Source organism: Pygocentrus nattereri, chromosome 4, assembly GCF_015220715.1.
Source record: "Pygocentrus nattereri isolate fPygNat1 chromosome 4, fPygNat1.pri, whole genome shotgun sequence".
Lineage (NCBI taxonomy): Eukaryota > Metazoa > Chordata > Actinopteri > Characiformes > Serrasalmidae > Pygocentrus > Pygocentrus nattereri.
The window spans coordinates 26,833,556-26,860,339 of NC_051214.1; the positions used below are offsets into that span (position 1 = coordinate 26,833,556).

The 26,784-nt window shown below is 39.7% G+C and overlaps 1 protein-coding gene across 2 annotated transcripts; it reads right to left on the reverse strand.

Annotated features, from left to right (window-relative positions):
• Window positions 1-195: 195 nt before the first annotated feature.
• On the reverse strand, window positions 196-22,423 carry hook1 (hook microtubule-tethering protein 1). 2 transcript variants are annotated; one of them, XM_017688423.2, is made up of 22 exons: window positions 22,271-22,423; window positions 19,812-19,897; window positions 19,228-19,300; window positions 18,092-18,142; window positions 17,580-17,712; window positions 17,089-17,156; window positions 16,932-16,994; window positions 13,873-13,956; window positions 11,423-11,586; window positions 10,854-10,994; window positions 10,306-10,507; window positions 8,846-8,956; window positions 8,651-8,738; window positions 8,367-8,433; window positions 7,909-8,049; window positions 6,956-7,043; window positions 6,730-6,761; window positions 6,149-6,231; window positions 5,699-5,799; window positions 3,181-3,282; window positions 3,001-3,069; window positions 196-1,857 (listed from the first exon to the last, which is right to left on the reverse strand). In XM_017688423.2, exons 1-22 carry the CDS (start codon window positions 22,313-22,315, stop codon window positions 1,702-1,704), a joined length of 2,148 nt encoding a protein of 715 aa, XP_017543912.1. In that variant the 5' UTR covers window positions 22,316-22,423; the 3' UTR covers window positions 196-1,701. The 2 variants fall into 2 exon arrangements, with proteins under 2 accessions (XP_017543912.1, XP_037393975.1); XM_037538078.1 differs by having other exon boundaries at window positions 6,950-7,043.
• Window positions 22,424-26,784: the final 4,361 nt, after the last annotated feature.

Genomic DNA, 26,784 nt, shown 5'->3' on the forward strand with positions numbered 1-26,784 from the left:
AAATAAATATACATACACACACACACACACACACACACACACACACACACACACACACACACACACACACAAGTAGTAGTAATAACCAAAAGAATGAGTTTCCAGCACTTTTGGTAGTCTATCACCATCTAGTGGCAATGTTTGGAATTTGTACTTTGACTTCACATCATTAGAACAGACACAAAACCATGAAAATATAATTTAGTGTTTATTAAGTGTTTATTTTTTGACATGAAAACAAAAGCTGTGTCCAAACATTGTTCCATAATTTTCCACCCTTATTAAGCTTCATCTTTGCCAAAGACAGACAGCACTCATTAAATAAAGCCACAATTTCAAAAGCTTTCCTCTCATTAGCATTCAAAGTTTCACTCGTCACCCAGTAAAGGGTACAAAACCTATGTCCAACAAAATGGAAAGGAAAATAACTGCAGAGTTAATAAAGCTTACCATTAAGAGTTCAGTATCAGCCTAAAGAAAGCCAAATACATTCCAACACAAATTAAACTGATCACATTTTGAACCTTACAGCCCCAAATTATTCCAGCCTAATAAAGGGCAGATGTTCATGATGTACAGCCTTTCTAAATCTACACTGCAGCTATAGATGATTCACTGGCTATTACACAGCTTGCAGGTTTCCATATACACTAGAGCTGAGAAAGGCCAGCTGGCGAAGAAGAAAACATTCCAAAAAAATGGTCACAGCGTTTGACCCTATCAGAGAAGGCTTGGCCGGGTTACTATGACCATCAGCTGGTGATTTAATCCTGATATCTGAGGCCTTTACACATCAAAGCCAGACAGGAAATGTTCAGTGGACAAAAAAAGTCCTGCTGTTTACAAGAGCATGCAAGAGTCCAATCACAGTCAATTACTGTATAAAAGAAATACTACAAACATCTGCTCCAGTTGATTCAAGATTGGCTGCAGCACCTCAGATTTCTGTATTTTGAGATGTCTGTTTGTTTTGTATTCAACTGTAAGAAAGTTTTTTTGTAGTAAAAAAAGGAACTTTTTGGTGTCCAGCACCAAATATGCCTTTGTCCTGAAGCTTTATCTGTATTAGTTAGTTGATTCTGTGAACATGCATGCGTGGAAGTGGAGAGATTGCTGATGTCAGGTCTATGTTACAACAACCACATGTCTCTACACAGACATACAGTACAATGGTACTATACATAGCAGTACATCTAGCTGCATAGAATACCACTGGAAGTCCATTTTAGCCATTAGCATGCATGCTGCCCTTTTAGTCCTTCTCAGATGTGACAGACATACATAGATTGTGACAAACAAGTGGCGCATACATCTCTGGATTAGTCCTTCACAAGCCTCTGAGTTTGAGCACAATGCATTGAGACACCAATCTATGCTGTCCAAGTTAATGACTGCAGGCTAGAGTGTATATGGAGATTAAAAGTGTGTAAAACATTACATAAGGGAGTGTTTCTGTGTGCTTGAAGGAGAATGCTGAGCGAGTGTACTGTTCAACAAGGTATTAAACCCTGTCTTGTTTGTTTGTATGCATGTATGTGTGAGGGAGTAAATGGGGACATAAGTGCTATAGAAATGTTCACATTATGGCAAGCTTGTCACTTTACTTAGGATTGTGCTTAAGGTCACTTAAGTGTGCAGTTGAGGGGGAGACGAGGGGTAGAGAAGGTATGGAAGAAGGCAGGGGAGGAGAAGAAGTCGTCATTACTTTGAGGAAGTGGCAGGCACGTTGATTGACATGGTGCGCCGGGCATTGGTCACCTGACGTTGCTGGGCCAGGAACGACTGACCGGGTGGCACCACAGCGTTAGAACGGCCACCCAGCCGAGACTCTATCGCCATCTTCTGGAAATTCAGGCTCTGTGTGAGAAACAGACAGAGAAAATACATTACAGGACGGAAGTTCGGAAGCACAATTTTTTTCGAAGACAACGGTAACATCTTTATTAACAGTGGACAAAAAAAAAGACTGACCATATCTGCAGCAATAGTGTGCAGCCCTGTGTAAAAGTCAGAAACCACCCTTTATTTTTATCCCAGGTGGAAACAGCCATTATGTTCAAGTTATTAATTTTTAGGGTCAGGAAAAAGAGTACTTACTGTGTACAACCGTTGTCTTTTTCAATTGGTAAGTTTTTAGTTTTTAGGGAATCCATTTACTCTTTTTTAGTTTAGGAGGCTCCCATTTTTTAAACTGTTTACCTCGGACTTTCCTTTTGCTTATGCAAGTGGATTATCTTGCATCTAATCCGAAGACCTCTAAACCTCAGAAACATCTCCTAAAAATTGAATAACTTGTATTTAAGGCCTTTCGAATGGAAATTTAATAAATGTGGTATGATCTCTGGCCTTTGCACAGTATTGTACAACTAATTCTTCATTTGTTTTTCTCCTGGTGATTCTCCTGCAGCTCTAGTAAGATCCACATGATTCTCCAATTCAGAGGCCCTTGAAGGCTTAGTGAACAGAATATGACATTAAACTAGGAGTTGTAAACATTTCTTGTTGATGTAGGGGGCTATCAAAAAAGTGCTTTCCCACAGAACACATTAGGACTACATCACTTCAAACTAATGGAAAAACATTTTGGTGAAACTGAATGTCTGTAGTCATGCTGTCTAATACTGGTTATTTTCAAATTGTCTTCACTTTACAGATTTTTTCTGAAAAATGTTACTTTTTGCTTTTACATTTTTGGCCTGTTGAGTATTAAGGTCCAAGTGCATACCTTAAATGAGTTTACTCATTACTTCACTTACTCAGGTGAAAGGAGCATATTTGTACTTTTTTCACAACCTAACGTTTGAAACAGCCTGGAGTTAAGACAGGCTGTATGGAGTCAATGCAACTTAAAAACATATATAATATGTTTATTATATATAGAATATGGTACAAATATGTTAGATAACTAGGTACTAAAGAAGTACCATTGAGGGCAACACCCCAGTGATGGGAGGGGCACTTCCAAATCAGTGTCTTCCAGCATTCATTGCACCTCCTTACCTTATTGTACCATGCAGTCACAATGAGTTTTTCCTCATATTCACGCAGCTTGGCCTGCTCACACTCTCTCTGTGGAAGACATCAGAAGCAATGAAGGAGACAGACATTAGGAAAAGAGAAACAGATTAAACCACTATGACAGGGGTGATGAGAGAATGAAAGCTGAGGTGTGGTGTAGACCTCCAAAGCAGCAATCCTCTTCTCTCTCTCTGAGAGTTGGACCTTAAGAGACTGGATCTCAGCTGAGGCTGGGTTCAGTTTTGGATCCAGTGCACGGATCACCTGTCAAACACAACACATGCCCACATCCACTGTCAGACTAAAGGGTTCTGAACAAGTACATTTTTTGTTCACAAAGGCTCAGAGCATGTAAATGTAACCGCAAAGGTACAACAATACTCTTGAGGTCCAATTGCATACCTTTAAAGACTTTAAAGGGGACTACCTTCACTTTCCCAGGCACAAGGGGCATATTTGTACTTGCTCAAAACAACTTTTAAACAGCCTGGAGTTCAGACAGCAGTAAAGTTGCATAATTGCAATACAGTATTTTGTCCATATCATGCAGCCTTACTCAGAATACAGAACTACTATTAAACGCTCTCCATTGCACCCTTTCCATTGCAAGCATTATAAGTAGCTCCATTTGTTTTTCAAACACTTTACCACAAAGACTGAAATATCCCAATCTACAACCCCAATTCCAATGAAGTTGGGACGTTGTGTAAAACATAAATAAAAACAGAATATGATGATTTACAAATCCGTTTCAATTTATATTCAATTGAATACACTACAAAGACAAGATATTTAATGTTAAAACGGATAAACTTTATTGATTTTTGCAAATATTCACTCATTTTGAATTTGACGCCTGCAACACGTTCCAAAGAAGTTGGGACAGGGGCATGTTTACCACTGTGTTACATCACCTTTCCTTTTAACAGCACTCAATAAGCGTTTGGGAACTGAGGGCACTAATTGTTGAAGCTTTGTAGGTGGAATTCTTTCCCATTCTTGCTTGATATACAACTTCAACGTGGTCTCCGTTGTCATATTTTCCACTTCATAATGCGCCACACATGTTCAATGGGAGACAGGTCTGGACTGCAGGCTGGCGAGTCTAGTACCCGCACTCTTTTACTACGAAGCCACACTGTTGTAACACGTGCAGAATGTGGCTTGGCATTGTCTTGCTGAAATAAGCAGGGACATCCCTGAAAAAGACGTTGCTTGGATGGCAGCATATGCTGCTCCAAAACATGTTTGTACCTTTCAGCATTAATGGTGCCTTCACAGATGTGCAAGTTACCCATGCCATGGGCACTAACACACCCCCAGACCATCAGAGATGCTGGCTTTAGAACTTTGCGCTGATAACAATCCAGACGGTCCTTTTCCTCTTTGGCCCGGGGGACACGACGTCCATGATTTCCAAAAACAATTTGAAATGTGGACTCGTCAGACCACAGGACACTTTTCCGCTTTGCGTCAGTCCATCTCAGATGAGCTCGGGCCCAGAGAAGCCGGCAGAGTTTCTGGGTGTTGTTGATATATGGCTTTCACTTTGCATGGCAGAGATTTAACTTGCACTTGTAGATGGAGCGACGAGCTGTGTTCACTGACAGTGGTTTTCTGAAGTGTTCCTGAGCCCATGTGGTAACATCCGTTACAGAATGATGTCGGTTTTTAATGCAGTGCTGCCTGAGGGATCGAAGGTCACGGGCATTCAATGTTGGTTTTCTGCCTTGCTGCTTGCAGAGATTTCTCCAGATTCTCTGAATCTTTTGATGATATTATGGACTGTAGATGATGAAATCCCTAAATTCCTCGCAGTTGCACATTGAGAAACATTGTTCTTAAACTGTTGGACTATTTGCTCACGCAGTTGTTCACAATGTGGTGAACCTCGGTCCATCCTTGCTTGTGAATGACTGAGCCTTTCAGGGATGCTCCCTTTATACCCAATCATGACACTCACCTGTTTCCAATTAACCTGTTCACCTGTGGAATGTTCCAAACAGGTGTTTTTTGAGCATTCCTCAACTTTCCCAGTCTTTTGTTGCCCCTGTCCCAACTTCTTTGGAACATGTTGCAGGCGTCAAATTCAAAATGAGTGAATATTTGCAAAAAACAATAAAGTTTATCTGTTTCATCATTAAATATCTTGTCTTTGTAGTTTATTCAATGGAATATAAGTTGAAAAGGATTTGCAAATCACCGTATTCTGTTTTTATTTATGTTTTGCACAACATCCCAACTTCATTGGAATCGGGGTTGTAACCTTTCCCCCTAGTTCTGTTCATCTCTACTCCACATTGTTTTTTCTCAAATGCTTAATCACAACTGTAAGCATTAACCACTTAATGTTTCTGAACATACTCCTGTATGTATTCTCACTACTCTGAATGCTAAGTACATATGCATATTCATACAGCTTCAAATGTAATGTGCAGAAATTTCCATTCAGAAATTCTACATATACTAAGGCGCTGTCAATTTAGTGCTCCATTCAGACGATGCAGTGAGAACCTGTCAGACTGGATGTGCTTTAGCTATAAACAATAGTACAAGAAAACTATTCCCTAAACATTTTGGTTTCTCAATACGGGTCATTACACAGAGAAGGGGGTCAAATATCATGTAAGAACCAGACAACTCAGCAGAGCAGTCCTGGAGTAAACATGAGTGTAATTACATTGCGTGCTTTCTCCAGATACATCTTGTATCGCTCCTCCATCGCTCGCATGTCGTCGTCTTTCTTCTTCAGAGCAGCCATCAGCTCGTCTAGCTTCAGTGCTGGTGAAGCAAATGAATTTAAGTTCAAACTTTTACTTCAGATCAATCAAACAATCCACAAACTGGAATAAAGTGTAGTTTAGCTCATTAAAGATGGAATGATACATTAAAAATGGGTCCTCTTTCTCTGTATAGTGCAGAATACTTGGGCTAATAACATTTACAAGTAATACTAGTAGTGAGCTCAGATAATGTGGCTTCTCTGTCTTTTCAGAAACTGATGTTTAAGCTGTGAGTGTAGTCTGCCAGGATTACAAACTAACCCTCTGACAGGCCATGTGACTTGGACTAAGAAAAAGTGTCAAATTTTAACGTCAAAGGTCAAGGTCAGGTTAGGCCTTAGGCTTACAGGCTTGAGTTGCATCTGGCTGAAGGTCCTCCAGTAACTCTTTCTTCTTCATGATCTCATCTTGTGCTGCATTTAGCTGCACCCTGAGAGGACAAGAACAAACACCTTAGATCCAGTATTAGATTATACAAGAAGAAATAGAGTTTGATGGCATCTCAGCAAACGCTGTGGCTGAAAGGAGACCATCATAGAGGGAGCACAAGAAATAAATCTCACCATGAAGTAAAACCCAGCAGTGTTGTTAAGGTAACCAACACAGTGTCAAGTAATAAAGGGTAAAACATTGTTTTCATATGCCTGGAGTCAGAAAACTGCACAAATTATTTATTTATTTATTGAGACATATAGAGGCACAAAACCAGTCTTTTTATTTCTATTTTACTACTTATATTTTATTACTTATATTACTAGTCAATATACTACTATATTACTACAGATGTATTTATGGTGGTGGTTTTCACAAGCTTCTATTGTTACAGTACTAAGAACCTGCCCAACAACTGGGACTTCAACAGACCAATATACTAATAATAATTAATTGAATATGTAATCCAGTGCCAAATCAAAAAGATCAAACTTACATATGAGCATCTAGTTTCCTCTTCAGGTGAGACTGAAAAAAACAACAAGGAATGTGACTTTTCAAAAGCATACTCAAACAACATACATAAAAACTCGAAAATATGTTTTTATGTTAGAGAGCCAGTGCACTTGTTTGGGTCTTGTAAGAGGGCCTTGTGTAGTTGCAAGAAATAGCATATGGGTCACTCTAACTGAGGCATTTCTGTGTGTTTATCGTACACTCACGTCCTCAGGTTTGGCTCCTTGGGTCTGCAGGGCTTTCTGTAGGTCTTCCACCTGCTGCTGCAGTTCACTAATCCTCTCTCTGTTCAACCTGTTAGAGGAGAACAGTCACATTACATAATGTGAGCCACAATCTCAGTCACTTACATTACCAGTAACATGACTAAAGGATTGCGAGGATGAGGTAGTAGTTGTGTCTTTTTAAGGGTTCTCGGTGTGTTTGTGGTGTGAAATTTACTGATCTGAGTTGAATATAATTTGTTTCTTTTAGGTGAAATCTCCCCATTTTAAAAGAGTAAATTGGTCAAATGTCACTTCTATGGCCCAGGACAGTGTCAGAGAAAAGTCTGGACGTACCCAAATGAATTCATGACTTTCATAAAGTTCAAGTCTTCTTAAAGCCACATGCTGAAATGCTGGAAATTTGTTTTCAAGGGAAATACAAATTGTTGCTGTTGATTTGACTTCTATCAAAAGGTTTTTCCGTCTATTATAATGTCACTATGTGAGTCATAAGGTTTTGTTCTGACAGCAACAAAACAGTGAAGTTGATGCACAAGTACGAATTTCCAAAGCAAAAAATGTACACCAGGGAAAAGAAACAATTCATCGCCTCCCATCATGTAGTTTTTATTTAGAACGTGAGAAATATACAGTTGTAAATTGCTGAAACACCATCATTCTATCATCCTAAATACATGTTAACATTTAACACAAGTGTTAATTAGCGCTGTGTCTGTCCTTGTTAATGTGTGAGCCAATCAGCTGGATTGTGGGGTAGGCTGGATTTATACAGCCCTATGTGAAGGTCAATATCTCTAATTATAGTACTTCTGTATGTTTTATTCCACAGTTTTAACGTCTTCACTATTATTCTAAAATGCCATATATATTGTAAAATGTATGTGTGTATCCCAACGTTTGTCTGGTAGCTGGTCTAAGATGTGTCCGATTACCTGTTCTCAGTGTCCAGCTCACTGCGTGCACGCCGCTCCTCCTCCAAATGAACATGGAGCTCAGCGATGCGCTCATTCTCAGAATCCTCCTGCTGCACGCGCAACATTTTATTCTCATGCTGCAAACGGATGAACTTCTCCCTGTACAACAAACACACATATTAGAACAGTTCCAAATGCAAATTCAGGAAAAAAGAAATCACAAAAAGTTTTTTTTGTTTTCTTTAGTTTGTTTGTCTTTGTTTTCACATTATCTCATTAAAATAAAACAATGGTGGTGTGATACTGGTTTGAACCCTAACTGCTTAAACAGATGCACCACATGAAATCCACAAGCACAATATGCAAATGAGCTAAAATAGGGTGTGGCTTGGACATACCTCTATACAGCTGTTTCAATACAAACAAAAACTGAAATCTAATTCACAACAAATCCGCACAAACAGAGTACACAGTACCTGTACTCAATAGGCAACATCTCAGCTGCCAAGTTGTCATGGCTTGGACTCCCAGTTTTATACATTCCTGTAGTTTAAAAACAAACATACAGGAATTTTCATCTGGATTTGTATAATGACAAGCTGGTTTTTGCATTACGTTTCAACATTTAAGTTTCTTTAGGGAACAGCGTAACCTTTCAAGGACTACATTTTTCTTAGCAGCACGAACACAAAGTGATGCTGATTGAGAGCGCCACATTATCTTTCCAGGAATATTAGTCAGATTTCTTCTAATAGTGTACCTGCTTGTAGAAGCTGGTCTTGCTGAGCTTGTGTACATCGCAGCTCCTCATTGGTCTCTTTCAGAGAGTCTCGCTCAATGATGATTCTCTGGTAGATGTGGCAAAATAACACATGCATATACAGTTGATTGAGGCAGACTGTTCAGATTAAAGATGGGAATGTAGAATCTTGGCTATGTCTGTGTGTGTATGTACCTCTTTCTCCTTCAACAGGGCTTCATATTTTTCCTCAAACTTCTTCATGTCGAAGGCCAGATTATCAGCTCTTCGGCTCTCCTCAGACAGCTTCCTATGAAGCTCCTGGACCTGAGGTAAAAATATAAAATGTGTCTCCACATGTATGTATCTGTATGTGTATGCAGCATATTAATTAACCAGACATCTGCTCTTCCACCATTTCTTCTGAAGTCAGTGTATTAATAGGGAGTTTGTTCCTAGCCTCTACTCTTCTGGGAATACTTTACACTAGATGCTGGACTGTTGTGACTAGGATTTAATTCCATTCAATTGCAATGAGGGCTGGTACTGATTCCCCATTAGTGTTAGCTTACATTTACTTTAAATTCATCCCAGAAATATCTGATGGTGCCTCAGTCCAGAGAACACATTGCTACTGCTTCACAACCCCTAGCAGATGTTTGGCACAGTGAATAGTGATTTTGAGCTTAAAATGGTCCCATTCCTCTGCCAGTAATTTTGCATGGAGAGCAACTGCTGTGCCAAATTAATTTTAATTAAATAAAAAAAAATCATGGGTGTGGAATGTATTTTCACTGTCCAAAGAAAAACAATTCTCTAAAATGGCAACTTCACAGGAGAGGGCAAAAAAGCAGTTCTGGAGCATTTCCATTGGACCAATCCTCACAAATTTTTCACAGAGCATAAATGGCAGCTGCCATGCTCAAATGATGCAGAAAAGTAAAAATTAAAAAAATGGAGATACATGTTTTTCTTTGGGCAGCAGCAATATGGATTTCTGAACTCTTTTTGGTATCGGTATAATTAATCACATATTTAAATAACAAAAATCTGTGTATATTTGCAGCACAAATTGCACAGACATTAAGTAAAAGGCCCAAAATCATACTAAACATAACCCACATAAGAACAAGATTTTGTTTAGCAACCAGTTCGGCAGGTACCTAGCAGATTAACTTACTCAATTATTCAGAGTTTGGCTAAATAATGAAAAAATAAAGCTGCATACAAAGAGCACGCATGTTACACACAAGTCATACAAGCTTCTAAAGTCCATGTTTAAACTACAGCTGCCATAAGTAATAATAAATATGGTGGGGAGAATTAATGTACACCACCGAATGAAAATGGCATTTAAATGGCATGGTCATTAACCTATCAGAAAAACAAAGTCAAGGTTTCTACACGCAATATAATGCATGTTCATGGTTCTATGACATACTTATTTAAATTCATGCTCATGATCAGGTAACAAATTGTGGAGATTACTTTTTTAATGTAGGTATTCAAAGAGCTCAATTAGTTAACTGCCCATCCCTGTAGGACCTAACAAGCTAACCGTTATCACAGCACTGGTCATACAGTTTCAGTATTTTCATTCAATTTAAGGTAATGGATTAATAATTACAATGTAAAAATATAGCATAAGTATGGGGAGCCTATCTGCTGTATATTACCTGTCTCTTATAAGTCTCAAGCTGGGCGCGTGCAGCGTTGGCCTTGCGGAGCTCCTCCTCAAGACTGACTGTGTTGTGCATGTAGGTCATGTTTTTCTCCTCTAACACTTTAACCTGTCGCCTCAGGTCACTCAGGTCTTCCAGTTTCTTCCTGTACGTTTCCACAGAGGCCTCCAGCTTCACTGCTCGGTCAGAGCAGCTCCTATACACATATGTGCACACAGAGTACTCTAAATAAAGCAGACAAAACCATTGCATTTGGGGAGAGCTTAGTCTACAGCAAGTTAACTAGCTAGAAAATTGGTTTTAGAGCGTTTCCGGCAACAATTTCTGTATGTAATGACTGTAATTGTAAAGCACTAAGTTTATCACTGCTTGGAATAAATTGCCAAGCAACAGCTTTTCAGCAGCAGCATTTTGGGTTAACGGTCATAATATATATAAATGTCAGTGTTTTGTATTTTTTATTCAGTATTTGGAGCTAAAAACCATAAAGAGCAATATTAGAACACATCAAAACCACTGATAGATCTCTCTCGCATTCACACCTCAGAATGTCCAGCTCATCCTTCAGCGAGCGAGATTCCTCAGCCAGGCTGGTGAGCTCATCGTTTCGATGCTGAACCTCCACCAGCTGTTTCTCCAGCTCCTCACAGTGAATACGGTAGTCATCTTTAGCTGCCTCTAGTCTGAAAGTCACACACAAACATACAAAATGCATTAAAAAATTTGAATCAGCAAATAATTTAAAGACTCACTTTCAGCACTTGGCAGTACACAACATACTACATCACCTATTCTTTATCTCACACATCCAACTACTACGTTTCTAAGTTGGAGGTTCACATGTGCAGGACATAATAAAATCATAGAAATAGAATATGTCGTCACTGTCATAACAAACCCCTGTATCTCTGAAATGATAACTTTACAGGAGGCAACACAAGACATATGATAATGCAACACGGTTCTGTTATGACAGTGACAATATACAGCTAGTGTATTTCACTATTTACACTACATATTTATACTTTACTGGCTTTACAAATGCTAAGAAACATTCTCACTGTGAGGTGATCAGGCTTGTTTGGCTGTGAGATCTATAATGCAGCACTACCTGAAGTTCTCCTCTTGGAGCTGTTCCAGCTGCAGCTGGAGCTGGCTATGTTTCTTCCCTGATGGGGTGCTGGGATCATCAAACGTGTCCAGCTGATTGGCTCGATCTGTCAGAACATCGTTCTCCGCTAGGAGGCTGTTACGCTCCTCCTGCAGCACTGCCACCTGTTCATAGAGTAACAGTCCATGGAGCTACAGGTTAAAGGGATGCACTTCATTCTCTTCTATGATTTATGTGAATTGATAGTGATGTTACTTTTGCTGGATAGGAGCCAGTGCTGGTTTTGAACATCTTTTCTATTCATAGAGGTGCCATAGGTGGGTATTATTTTACAAATTGTATGCAACAGTGACTTACTTCTTCTCCAAACATTAATATTGTAGGGATGGATGAAGAACTCCACATTAGGCTTATATTGTTTTAAATGTTGAACTACTCCAGAAAAATAAAGACGTTCAAAAACAGACACACAATCATTACAGTGAAGTACACATTTACTTAAAGAGAGAATTAACTCTTTATGGAAATATGAAGGAAACTGACCATTATCATTAATTACTAAAAACCCTCATTGGACAATGCACAGCTTTCAAAACATCAATGCATTTTCAGAGCAGTATAATGGGCATCATTATTAGTAGCTGTTATCAACTGTTGAGTGAGCCATAAACCTTTAATGGCAGAGTTTAGCTGCATTTCCACAAAAAAAGAAAGAAAAGCTCACATTCTGTAAGTATTTCCCCAGTATACGCTGCGTGTGTTAGGTTGGTTAATGCAAGGCTTTAGTAAAGGCTTTGGTTAGGCTCTGCAGCCATGCAGCCAATTGGACTTACCTCAGTCACCAAGGAAACGCTAATACACAATCTGTCGAAAATCAGTGCCAGCAGTGGATAAGTAAACAGCAACACAAAGATGATAATGTAGAAATGCTGTATTATAGGATGACTCCACTATAACCATTCCTCTCATAGCCTTTTGTTGAGGAGTGATTTCCTAAAGTAACTCCCTAATGAAACACGAACACTTGAAAAGAATGGTTAAGCTGGGAATGATAAATAAATGCTTTACCCATTCTTAGACACAGAAGCAGATCTTGACAAAAATATTTAAGACTGGCAAGTAATGTATGTTGACTCAAAGTCACAGAAGCCTCATCAAATAAATATATAATTGTCAGTATTTAGTGAGTCCACCCTTTGCCTTTATTGCACCTTCTATTCTGTTCAGAATTTTTATGCTCAAAATTTCAAAGAAACCAAACCTCCAGAATTCAGTCTTAGGTGATGTTCTGAAAAGCAGAAAATACTACCAACAGCCTGATTTTCTCCCACCTCTTTAGAATAAGTTTTAAATACCATTTACCTGACAGTGGACAGTTTTGGTGGCCTACCAGGTCTTGCATGGTTGTTAAGAGTATCATTTTATTTTGTCTTTTAATACTTTTTTAACTCCAGTTTTGATAACTTTCCCCTTCAATATGCGAGTCTAATAGAAATCTCTATAGAAATATCTCCTTTAGTCATTTCAGATGCACATCTGCAAAGAAATCTGCCAAACATCTAAGGTGTGTTTGGGTAACTGTTTTTGTGAATGTTAGTGTTAGTGTCACATTGTCAGTGGCACCTTTGAGAACACAGGTGTAATTCATCGGTATCAGAAGTATGGAAAAGTTACAGTAGAGTGTACAAAAAAGTAAAAAGTGGACAAAATAAACACTGTTGGATCTGATATCATACTTGGTGTAGGAGGCCTTTGTCTAGTTTTCTATGAGATACACATTTCCTGCTTTATTGTGGTAGTTGTGCATTTAATTATATTTATAACTGCAGATACTGTCTCAAAAAGCGATAACCTGCTGAGACTACAGAACAGTAATGAATTAGCGCTTTTAAACTCTGCTGAGCTCTCCAACTGCTGCAGTTTGTGACTGAACACAATTATATGTCAGAGAGGAACAACCATTGTCAGCAATCTACAGTAAAACTTCCTCATCCGAGAAGAAACAAAATTAGGAAGAAAATAAAAACAAGCCTTGTTGTTCTATAAGTGCTGGCAGGTGAAGTAAAGATCCTGTCCAGGGAGGATCACACTAGACTAGTCCCTCTTAGGGTATCTACTCAAATTACCCCAATCCTTTGGGTGAAAGAATGCAGGTACTAGGAGTTGACAGCAAAGTTTAGTTCCTTTATGTAGATCCAGTAACTGCGAATAAGAGCCAGGTTTACCAAGTTTACCAACACTAATCTTAACATATTTCTTAGAGTCATCTATCTTTGCAGATTTTACTGAGGCACTAAATGATCTTCGTGCTCTCCAATACGTTTGCCAAGATCTATTACCATGGATCTTTCCTCTAGGTGCTCTTTTCTTCATGATGTTTATTTGCAAAGAAACACCCATTTCAATCATATGTATGTGTGTGCAGCAGTGTCTATATCAGAGTTTCTCACCTGGATGTCCAGCTCCTGGCAGCGTTGGGCCAGCTCATCTTTTTCTGCCATCACCTCAGACAAGTCCTCCAGAGCTTTCTTCAGCTATGACCACACATGTGCAATACAGTCAGTAATTCTTAGTGATTACTCTCCAGTCAATGATTAAGTTAAGCTGATTTGATAGTTCAAAACTCAATGCCAGTGTAGGCAACAAGTTCATCTGTGTATCCTGGCATGGCGATGTTCACACCCTGCCTCTGGACAGGAAGCTGAACTCACCACAAATGGACAGTTGAACAGTTGTCATACATATTTGCATACCAGAGACTTTTTCTACCACGTGCAGCTTCCTGAAACCTTCTAGTAATAGTCTGTCAATATACTATATCTCCACAAAAGCAAGTGATTAATTGCATTTTTACAAAATCTGTGTAAATGTTAAAGAAAATAAGGATTATTAAGTGAAATGCTAAATGTACTTAGGTTATGTTAAAGACTGCTGGGACAAGAGAAAACTGTAAGGAAGTTTTATTCACTCACATACCAGGTAATAATACTTAACCTACAAAACACAAAATCAATCCGAATAACAGCTCAATCGGAATAGAACACGTCCATGCAAACACCTCAATCGGAATAGTCTAGTCCGATTGAGGCCATTCGGAATATAATTTCTATCCGATTGAAGGAGGTGGGTAAACCTCTAAATAACCCGTTAAACAGAAGAATAATATCCGTGTAAACGCCTGAATCCGATTACAGTCCAGGCGGAGCGTGTAAGAACGTTCTGCGCATGCGCGGCGCGTCATAGTGAAGGGTTTATATCGGTCAACACGGCTGGACCTCACATGATGTTCTCTGTCATGGTAACGTTTACTCTCAGCGCTGCTCCACGCATGCGCGTCATTCTGCATCGGATTACTTGTAGTGAGCTGTAAACGAAGATTTTCATCGGACTGTTGAACAGAGTGAGAATAAACACCTCAGACTGAATCTGTAATCCGATTGTTTTCAGTCGGATTGGCAAAAATCTTTGCATGTAAACACAGACACTCACTCCTCTAGTCTTAATGAGACGCCGTGCACGGTCAAGTCTCAACATGAACTACGGATGACGCGCAGGGCCAAATAGGATTTGCATTAACGGCACTATTTTTTTAACGGCGTTAAATTGAGATCGCGTTAATGCGCTATTATCGCGTTAACTTCAACAGCCCTAATTTTATATATATATATATATATATATATATATATATATATATATATATATATATATATATATATATATATATATATATATATATATATATATATATATATATATATATATATATATACACATACCCACACACAGCTGCTGTATCTCCCTATTTGTCATTTCTCAGTTTTTATCATAATTGGAAAATGCCTCTTGCCCTTTACCTTATGTGTGAAACAACAACTGTGTGTGTGTGTGTATATGTCCTCTGAAAAGAACTCAACACACAGCCATGTCTAAATAGCTGGCAACACAAGTGAGTACACCTCACAGTGAACATGTCCAAATTCTGCCCAGTTGTGTCCAATTGTGCCGTTGTCCCTCTGGGGTGTCATGTGACTTGTCAAGAGTCACAAGGTTCCAGGTGTGAATGGGGAGCAGGGCTGTTAAATTTGGTGTTTTGGGTACAATTCGCTCATACTGACCACTGAACTCTGAGGATGTGAGAAATAGAATTGTTGCTCTCACAAAGATGGCCTAGGCTAGAAGAAGATTGCCAACACCTTGAAACTGAGCTATAGCATGGTGGCCAAGGTCATACAGTGGTTTTTCAGGACAGGGTACAGTTTGAACAGGCCTCGCCAGGGTTGACCAAAGAAGTTGAGTCCACATGTTCAGTGTCATATGCAGAGGTTGGCTTCAGAAAATAGACACATGAATGCTGCCAGCATTGCTGCAGAGGTTGAAGAAGTGGGAGGTCAGCCTGTCAGTGCTCAGACCATATGCCACACAATGCATCAACTCAGTCTGCATGGCCGTCGTCCCAGAAGGAAGCTTCCTCTGAAGCTGACGCACAAGAAAGCCCGGAAACAGTTTGCTGAAGACAAGCAGTCCAAGAACATGGATTACTAGATCCATGTCCTGTGGTCTGACAAGACCAAGATAAACTTATTTGGCTCAGATGGTATCTAGCATGTGTGGTGGTGCCCTGGTGAAGAGTACCAAGACAACGATCTCTTGCTTACGGTCAAGCATGATGGTGATAGCATCATGGTTTAGAGCTGCATGAGTGCTGCCGGCACTGAGGAACTGCAGGTCATTGAGGGAAACATGAATTCCAACATGTCCTGCGACATTCTGAAGCAGAGCATGATCCCCTTCCTTGGGAAACTGCGCAGCATGGCAGTTTTCCAACAAAATAACGATGCAAAACACACCTTTAAGATGACAACTGCCTTGCTGAAGGTAAAAGTGATGGACTGGCCAAGTATGTCTCCAGACCTAAACCCATTTGAACACCTGTGGGGCATCCTCAAGAGGAAGGAGGAGAAGCGCAAGGTGTCTAACATCCACCGGCTCCGTGGTGTCATCATGGAGGAGTGGAAGAGGAAATAGCAACCTGTACAGCTCTGGTGAATTCCATGCCCAATGTGGTCACACAAAATATTGACACTTTGACCAAAATCTGGACATGTTCACTTGTGTTGCCAGCTATTTAGACATTAGTGGCTGTGTGTTGAGTTCTTTTTTAGAGGACAGTAAATCTATATAATCATCATGCTGTAACTCTCTACATATTTGTAACTCTCTTATTTACAATATTCTTGGTGAAGCTTCATCTTATTATTAAACTGAATTGTAACATGCAACCAAGTCACAACGTGACTGCGTTGTTGAATGTGCCAAGTCACAGATCTATGGTTTTGGACCCATCATGTCTCCTTTAAACATAATAGTTTTACAGATTTTGCCTTTAGATACAGCTGTGGGACCATAATCAAACCAGCCCACATCTGGACAGGATGTTTCACCATACAGTCATACAGTCACCATACAGACACTTCTACTAGATGCGTAATTTGTAACTTAAATCTCTCACCTGTTGGTCTACATCCCCTGGTGGCTCCGTTCCAAAATGGGCCATGGACTCTTTGCTCATCAGCTGTATAAGACATTCAGGAAGCAGTAAGATGAAAATCTACTTATTTGTGACAAAAAGCATCATTTTTTAAAATACTTTTGAAACGTAGACTGACCTCCTGGATGGCTGTCATCACTACATGCTGAACGGACTCTTCCAGAGTCATTATGATCTGGATATACTCTGGAGAAATAAGAGTGGAGTTAAATATCAAATGTATGTAATAGTACATAGCATATATAAAATCTCTCAGATTGAACAGTGGTGAAATTAGAACAGGATTATTATCCTAATTATTATACATAACGTGAGTGCTCAAGATCAGCAGTTGGTTTTTTTTTACCTTGTATGTTATTAGTTTTACAACCTTTACTGACAGTATTCAAAATGGGATTAATTTGTTAATTAAAGAACAAAAATTTAACACAGGCACCCATCTGAGAAGTAGTTTATGTACACATTATATAAAGGAGATTATACAGTTTGATTATACAGGTCCTGTTGGAGTCGCTTGTGCATTTCTGATTTTTTTTTTTTCCCCTTACAGAAAAAGGATGAGCCCAGGTGTATGGAGAGGATTTTGAGTGCGGTGAACAGTACAGGTACCTTGTTTCCTGTCACATTTTACTGCACAGCCCAAGATAAGCTGCAGGAGGCGCCCCAGCTCCACAGGATCAGCATGCTCAGCCACCCGCACCAGGTCAGGCAGAGGGAAACCTGAGATCTGCTGATTCAGAACCTAAAAGAAAGAAGAGAAAGAGACAACGAGAAAGGAGCGCGAGAGAGAGAGAGAAAATGGACAGTGATACAATGGGGCAAATTATTGGCACAGCCTAAGAGAGGGAGCAAGAAGGAGGGTGTGTCTGCTGGTACCCAGTGCTGTATCAGCAAATTCAGTGTGTGATTATTTGTTTTTCTTACATTAATAAAAGACTAGCTGTCACCTGAATGAAAATACTTAGCCACCAAAGTTCACAAAGCATCAAATGAAGGCAGAGAAATGAAAAACTGTTATATTTTAGTCGTTTTAATTCAAATATTGATCCTGACTGATTTGAGACACACTGTGACTATAAGTACACCCCATGTAATGAATCTCAAACTCTTAGCAAACTTACCTCATTATAGTAGTCGACAATTATCTGCAGGATCTTTTTCAGGTTGTTTACCTGCACAAAAACAAAATTAAAAATAAACACTGAAAAGGTATGGGTTCAAAAACTGTAATTCTGCTAAATAAAAATTGAAACTGATTAATTATAGGTTACTAAAAAAAACCAACCAATAAGAGAAAACAGAAAGTAGGTGCAGACAGATAATCTAAGCAGCAGGGACGCATAGAACTGGCAGATTATTGCTCCAAACAGCCCATTTATTATTTTTGGTTGTTCCGTGTTTATGACATATACTGAAAGCAAGGTAAGGGTGCTGCATTCGTTGCAATGTGGACTCCAGTCTTAAGACCCTAAATTAAGTCTTGGTCTTGTCTCAGTCTCTACACCATTTTGTCTTAGTCTTGAGGTAAAGAGGACTCTGAAATTGTTCTTGAGACAAGTCGAGTGTGAAGCCTCTATCTGAGATTTTTTTTTCTATCATTACTGAATATCAACAAAACCTTCAAGCAGAATTAAAGTCTTTCCTCTGCATGTTTCAATAAAATCTGTTTGCTTCTGGTTGAGGATCTAACTGATCTCATTGTTTCCAAAATGTAAATATCTCCTGTGGAAAGATTGGAATGTTATCATTACTATGATTCTATACTTTTCATCTTACATTAAAACGGATGCATGTTGACTGCTTTATACTGAGTTTACTTTAGATGGCGATTCTGATTAATTTCTGTTTTTTTCTCTTTCTCTCTCCTTGGTTTTATACTCTGGTCTTGTCACAGACGCAACTACTACATCTTGACTCAGACGCCATGTGTCTAGGTCTCCGTCTTGACTACAACATTAGACGCTATACCTACCAGCTATGCTATAGCCTCTTACTGTTACCAACCAGCTGTACTATACATTCTTATAGTCAATGTAGCACTTTATCTGATTTGATGCTGTGTAAACAGGCAACTGATTTTGCATCTGATTATATAAACAGCAAATAAAGTTATATAAATTGTGAATTTCTACTTACAATGTGAGCATTGAATTAAAAACAAGGCTAAGAAAAAGGTAATCTGACAATTTAGCTGTAATGTAATCATAATCATGCATTACTGGTGCATCCCTACATTATACACAAAAATGTAGTTTACCTTGAGTCTCATGTTATCTCCTACGTCTTCTTTAATACGTGCGAGCCAGCTCTCACTGAACCACGATGGATCTCTAAAATTCAGAGCAGATTTATTAAATATGTCTTCATTAAGAACACTACGGTTCCATATTAAATGTGGAGCAGAACCCAGATGAAATTACATTAGGTAGCACTGGTTTATGCCTGTTGTAACTACAAAATCAATCATTACAAATATTTCCCTGAGCCTACAAGTTCTGATATGCCAAATAATGCTAAGTTTCATTACATTCCCATGCTGTTGAACGTAATGGCATTTCGATGTAATGAAACTTAATAAAGAATGAAACGTAATATTTTCTCCTGCAGAATAAGAAGAGTGGGGTGACTTAAGGTCCCTGCTCAGGTAACACAACACTCCCACAATCCACCAGGGGCTGTAATGAAATATTCAGGGAGGGACTGGCTGAGATATAAATGAATAATTCTGAGCAGGGATGGACAGATGTGGCTAATACAGATAAGGGGGGGGATGACAGAGAAAATGGTAAACAAATAGAAAGATAAACAGCAAAAAAATAACAAAATACAAGATGAACTCACATCTGGTGCAGAGCCTGGGCCATAGCTGCTCCTGTGGTCAGATCGTCCACTGTCTTACATGGCGCTGCAGTGTTAAAGGTTTGCAGCTGAGGGCAAACACACAAAAAAGTATTGAAAGACAGTAGATTAGTAGGTTAACAAAAGTGCAATTTATTGATTAATTCAAAACAAAGTACGTCATATGAAAGGTATATAGAAAAATATGCAAAAGGATGCCATCACTTTCATCTTGAACTGTGCTCAGCATCTGAGATGCTGGCCTGCACCAAAACAACATAACACTGCTAAGAGTCCATTTTCCCCACATTATCACTACAACGATTAACTACTGCTGATCTTAGTGGACATTCAAATTAGCGCAGCAGGTATTAAAACAGGTAATTTTATATGCCTGAACTTTCTTACTCTGGCATAAGTTTTGTTACAAATAATAATACTGAGAGCATATAAGAAGATATATTTGCATATACATGTATTCATCTGCTTATGAACATCAAGGGACCTCCAATCCCTCCCTACAGTTTTATAGTAAACTATGTCATCCAGAGTTCACATCTAGAGCCAGAGAGGGCAATAGATCTTATCCGACAGTCATTCTGGAATAATTCTAAGACCAGGTTGTCTGTTTACTATCATGTTAAAGGTTCATAGCTCAAGTTCATAAGTTACAAAAACACTGTGGGATGGTTTCCCAACGAGGGACTGAGCCCAATTCAGGACTCATTTCAATGGTGAATTTCCATTCAGCATGTTGCATCATCCAGAATGAGGCTTAATCCCACCATATATGTTTTCACTGTCATCACAAAACCTTATATTTCCATTTTTGACATTTTTACCTTTATATATCATTTGGAAATGATAGTTACTGTGTAGAAAATGGCAAAACACACTGACGAGCAGACTGATACAAAACGGTCCAAAATGACTTTGAATAAAAACTTGCAACACTAACTTACATTTACAGTCAATGACTTTTTTTTCCTCCTCCTATAAAAGTACTTTTTTGGAAATATGAGATTTTGTTGTGATGCCGATGATGTCAAAAATCCAGGCACCCTTTCTAAACAGCGGTACGGGATACAGGTGTTCAACTGTATGCACACAGCTGAACAATGTCCACTGCTTATCGAATGTGAGGTTCTGGAACAGCTGCACATGAGCCTAAGGTCACCATGTCCAATGCCAAGGATCAGCTAAAGGGGTATAAAGCCCCCACAAATTGGTGTGGTGCAGTGGAACAATCTGGAGTGACAGACGGATAGCTCCATTAAGTACCTCTGGGATGAGTGTGAGTTTTGTGATCCGGAACTAATCACCCAATATTAGTACCTGACCTCACTAATGCTCTTGCGGCTGAACGCAATCAAATCCTCACAGCAATGTTCCAAAATCTAGTGTGAAGCCTTGCCAGCAGAGCACAGATTGCTACTGCAGCAAAGGAGGACCAAACTCCTTATTAATACCACAGAAAAAATGTTGGCTGAACAGGTGCGTAGACATGTTTACAGTATCACTGTTTGTAATCGATGAAAAAAACTGAGGGGCACTGAAAGCTGGTAGGATAAGAATGTTAAAGCGTACAGAAGGACTTGTTTTGAGAAATCAGTCTAAAGAATATTCCAATAAACATGAATCGCATTAAAAATCACAGAATGGCATTGCAGTGTTCCCCTGTATGTTATGAGGGAGTGTGTGGTGGGCTAGGACACACACAGCAGGGTACAGAGTGTGCTGTAGTCTGCTATACTGGTACCAGACATGTTAGACAGCAAAACCCAGTGATCCGCAGCAGCTGAGTGGAGCTTTTTTCGCTTTGGCTGGTCGAGCAGCTGCAGGGTTCTGCCATGTGAGGAGCCCTTTTTACGGAGCCACAGTCCCGGTCATACAGTCTCTAAGGGAGCTGTGCATTTACCATCGATCGCTGCAATGCGCGTTGCTGCTGCTGCTGCTGCTTCTCTCTGTCTGCCCTACATCAGCAAAGCAACCAACCGCCACCAGACAGCAGGGCTCCAGCTCTCACTGCCTTCAGCATGGATCACGTTTGATTGCATAAGAGAAGCAAAGAGCAGATAGTCCACAAATACCACACTGACTAACCAGATTACACCTCCAAATCGGATGAAGACGCAGTGTGTGTGTGTGTGTGTGTGTGTGTGTGTGTGTGTTACTCTCACGGTTATTCGCTTACAGCAGGCACGCTACGTTAGCTAGCTGCGCGCGGATCAGGCTAATATCACCTGCGATAGGAGCACAAACACACATCGAGATAAGAGCAGACTTCAACCTGTCCTCTCATTTCCTGCGTTCAGGGGTGGGCGAAGTGTGAAACATGAGGTCCATGTTCACCTGCGACAGGTAGTCACGCCGTCACTGATGTGAGACTGACATAAATAAGCCAGGGAGCGGAACAGACCCTGAAACCGCACGGATAAACAGCGCAGGGACACAAAACTCACCCAAACGATGAGGCTCTCGCACAGCACCGTCTTGTTCAAATCCATTTCGTTCTTTTTCCGCAGTCGGGCATCTATTTCCGTCCACCTGTCAACAAAGAGCTTCCCTTTTCCACTGCATTTGACCTCACCTGGAGGCGTTAGTGTGTTTTTCGTTTACCACCTCTATTCCGTGAAGCCACGCCCCCCTGTGCTGTGATTGGATAGGAGTTCACGCTATTCGTTCATATTAATCCTTAAACAGATCAAAAAAATATTGGAAAAATGATGCAGTTTATGATAGTAGAACACACTAGCCAGTGTTTATTTGTCTATACTGATGTTCTTATACACCATGTTGCTCACAGACTTTTCAGCCCGTTTGTGTTAATCTAATAGAATTAATCTATCTCAGTGTTAGCGCCATATTTACAATACAGATGACTGAAGAACACCGCAAACGTTTTTAGTACAAATCATTGAACTGGATACAATAACCGACCAAACGAGTTGGTAAATCCACAGAACTGAGATTTGCCTGTCCTTGTGCAGGGGATCGAGGCTTGTCGGAATATGGGTGGGAAATAAAAATAAATGCCACTTGAAGTGTTTCTTCCAATCAAGGCGCTTGACGCGTAAGTCTATGACGACTGCGCTCTGTGGTCGCCGTAAGTCTGTTCGTGAATGGACGCAGAGCGATTTCTGCGCGCTGTGCTGATACGGATTGGTGGGATCAAGAGCAAAACACGAAGAGGGGAAAAAACCAATGAGCTCTCGAGTTAAAGAGCAGCGAGTGGCCAATCAGAACGAGGATCCGGGACAGACCGACGGTCCTGTTGGAAATGTTTGAGCAGAATTGCAGGCGCCCTGCTGCGTTTTTAGCCTGATATCTGACTGTAATTTTAACTGTAGTCCTGATCAGGAATAAAGAACATATACACACGTGGACAAAATGGTCGGTAAAGAAAGAAAATCCCACAATGGTCACTGAAACAACTTGAAACTGGCAAAACTAATAATAAATGACATTTTACTGAAAATCAACTAATGAAAATCAGAAAACATGGACCACAGAAAGGTAAGGAGAGAGTTGTCTCAGGAGATTAGAAAGAAAATCATTAGACAAACATATTAAAGGTAAAGTCTATAAGACCATCTCCAAACAGCTTGATGTTCCTGTTACTACAGTTGCAAATACGCTATATTGGAAAAAGTATTCGCTCCTCTACCTTCACATGTATATGAAATTAAGTAGCATCCCATTCTTAATCCATATGATGTCGGCCCACCCTTTGCAGCTATAACAGCTTCAACTCTACTGGGAAGGCTTTCCACAAGGTTTAGGAGTGCGTTTATGGGAATTTTTGACCGTTCTTCCAGGAGCGCATTTCTGAGGTCAGACACTGATGTTGGACGAGAAGGCCTGGCTCACAGTCTCCGCTCTAATTCATCCCAAAGGTGTTCTGTCGGGTTGAGGGCAGGACTCTGCGCAGGCCAGTCAAGTTCTTCCACAACAAACGCACTCATCCAGGTCTTTATGGACCTGCTTTGTGCACTGGTGTGCAGTCATGTTGCAACAGGAAGTGGCCGTCCCCAAACTGTTCCCACAAAGTTTGGAGCATGAAACTGTCCAAAATCTCTTGGTGCTGAAGCATTAAGCGCTCCTTTCACTGGAACTAAGGGGTCAAGCCCAAATCCTGAAAAACAACCCCACACCATAATCCCCCCTCCACCAAACTTCACACTTGGCATAATGCAGTCAGACAAGTCCAGGTCTCCTGGCAACCACCAAACCCAGACTCATCCATTGGATTGCCAGACGGAGAAGCGTGATTCATCACTCCAGAGAACACGTCTCCACTGCTCTAGAGTCTAGTGACGGCGCTTTACACCACTGCATTCGACACTTTGTTATATGGCATGGATGCAGCTGCTCAGCCATGGAAATCCATTTCATGAAGCTCTTTACACTGTTCTTGAACTAATCTGAAGGCCATATGAAGTTTGGTGGTCTGTAGCGATTGTCTCTGCAGAAAGTTGGCGACCTCTGCGCACTATACGCTTCAGCATGTCATTTTACGTGACCTACCACTTTGTGGCTGAGTTGCTGTCATTCCTAATCGCTTCCACTTTGTTATAATACCACTGACAGTTGAATATTTAGTAATGAGGAAATTTCACAACTGGACTTGTTGCACAGGTGGCATCTTATCACGGTACCACGCTGGAATTCACTGAGCTCCTGAGAGCGACCCATTCTCTCACTAATGTTTATAGAAGCAGTCTGCAGGCCTAGGTGCTTGGTTTTATACACCTGTGGCCATGGAAGTGATTGGAACACCTGAATTCAATGATTTGGAAGGGCGAGTGAATACTTTTGGCAATACAGTGTATTATTCAGAAGTTTAAGGTCTACTGGACTTTAGCCAACTTCCCTGGATGTGGCCGCAAAAGGAAAATTGATGACAAATTGAAGAGATGGATAATATGAATGGTAACCAAAGAGCCCAGAACAACTTCCAAAGAGATTATTGGTGAACTCCAAGGTCAAGGTACATCAGTGTTGGATCACAGCACTGTCACTGTTCTAGCCAAAGTGGACTTAATGGAAGACGACTGAGGAGGAAACCACTGTTGAAAGCAAATAATAATACAGCGAGTCTGGAATTTGCCAAAATGCAAATTGACAAGCCAACAAGCTTCTGGGAGAGATGTGACAAAACTGGAGCAAGTCACATCAGCTCTATGTTCACAGACGCAAAAGTGAAGCATACAAAGAAAAGTACATTGTACCTGTGAAATATGGAGGACGCTCAGTTATGCTTTGGGGCTGGTTAACTGCATCTAGAACAGGTTGTTTTGAATCTTTGCAGGGTAGAATGAAATCTAAAGAATATCAAGGCATTCTGGAGCAAAATGTGCTGCCCGGTGTCAGAAAGCTTGGTCTCAGTTTCAGGTCATGGGTCCTTCAAGAGGACAATGACCAAAAACACACAGCTAAAAACAGACTGAGAGCAAAGCAAGAAACATGCAGTCTGGGGAAGGCACCCTTTAAACCTAAGACAACTGGAGCAGTTTGCTCACGAGGAGTGGGCCAAAATACCTGTGGGCAGGTGCAGAAGTCTTATTGAGAGTTACAGAAATCACTTGATTGCAGTCAAAAGGCTGTACAACAAAATATTAAGTTATGGGTACCAACATTTTTGTCCAGGCCAGTTTCATTAGTTTGTTTTTTTTAATTATTCTGTTGAGCCACAATTAAAAAGCAATGTCTGACTTTCTTTACTTTCTCTAGTCTTTAGTTTCTTTAGTGTGTTTGTGTGTTGCATTCTATGTTTTTATAATGCTGTGTTTTTTAAAGTGTGAAAGGTATAAACTGAACTTGACAAAGGAAAATAAAGTGTTCATAATAAAAGCTGCAAACGATAATTTTTTCACTCATTACACATATTATTCAGTTTATTTCTAGACCTTTCTATTAACCTTAAGTGTTTTTATTTTATAGTCATCAGGGTTTATATACAAATGTTTAAAGATATGGGATCAGGCCATAAGATTAGATAAGGTAACCTACTGAAGGGTCAGTGATCATTGCTGAACACGGCGTTGGCTATGCAGAATCTTTTATTACTTTCTCATAATATAAACGCGGGAGATTTAAGACCTGGAGTAAAGAACACGTGAATAAGGCAAATTGCCTCTCCATAAAACATGCAGAATGTAGCTGCACATCACATTTCAAAGGCATGATTTATTTAAGTTATCATGCCTTTGTCTCATTGTATTGTACTCTACGCTCTGCCAAGAAAACATCAAACGCAAGATTGTTTTATACAAAAAGTAAACAGTTAATAATACTAATAATACTAATAATAATAATAATAATAATTGTGTTTATATCATACCTTTTTAACACTAAACACCAAAGACTAACCCTATTGGTTGGGAATTAAAATTCAATACGCCTATGGTACCAGTGTAATTACTTTTCTTTTTCAATAAATAATTAATTTTAATACCTCAGTAGTCAGCACTCATTTGTGAATAAATACACTTGTTTCAAAATTTACTAACTGTCTAAATTGCATTTTGTGTACATGTTATTAATGTCAGGGCTTCTTGATTAGTGTGTGATCTTTTGAGGTCAGTAAATAATCCCACCCCAGCACCCCACACTAAAATGTCTTAGCCACACCCACTTTGTTTGTAATTAAAGAGAACATACTGAAAAAGGTAAAATTCAGAAATCAGTTTCAAAGTAACACTATCAATGTACTGTCATCAGATGTTTTGGTGATACTTAACTATATTTATTAAAGGCTGTAAAAACTAGTGAAATAACATATATTAAAGATAATATCCTTAAAAAGAAAAAAGTATGGAATAACTAAATGATCCACAAACAATCAATTCATTTTTGTTTCAAAAATTCTGCCTATCTTAATGGTTGAGATGTAAACAAACACAGAGTGATTTCATGTGAAATGGTTTGTTGTAGAAAACCGACTCGGCGCACTGAGGGGAACCAGAGGTTTCTA

Coding starts and splice junctions, on each gene's coding strand:
- hook1 (XM_037538078.1), bottom strand. CDS start 22,315: ATGGATTTGAACAAGACGGTGCTGTGCGAGAGCCTCATCGTTTGG. Junction 8,739..8,845: donor CCCTGTTGAAGGAGAAAGAG/GTACATACACAC, acceptor CACATCTACCAG/AGAATCATCATTGAGCGAGA. Junction 7,044..7,908: donor GAGCTGGACACTGAGAACAG/GTAATCGGACAC, acceptor CTCCTCTAACAG/GTTGAACAGAGAGAGGATTA.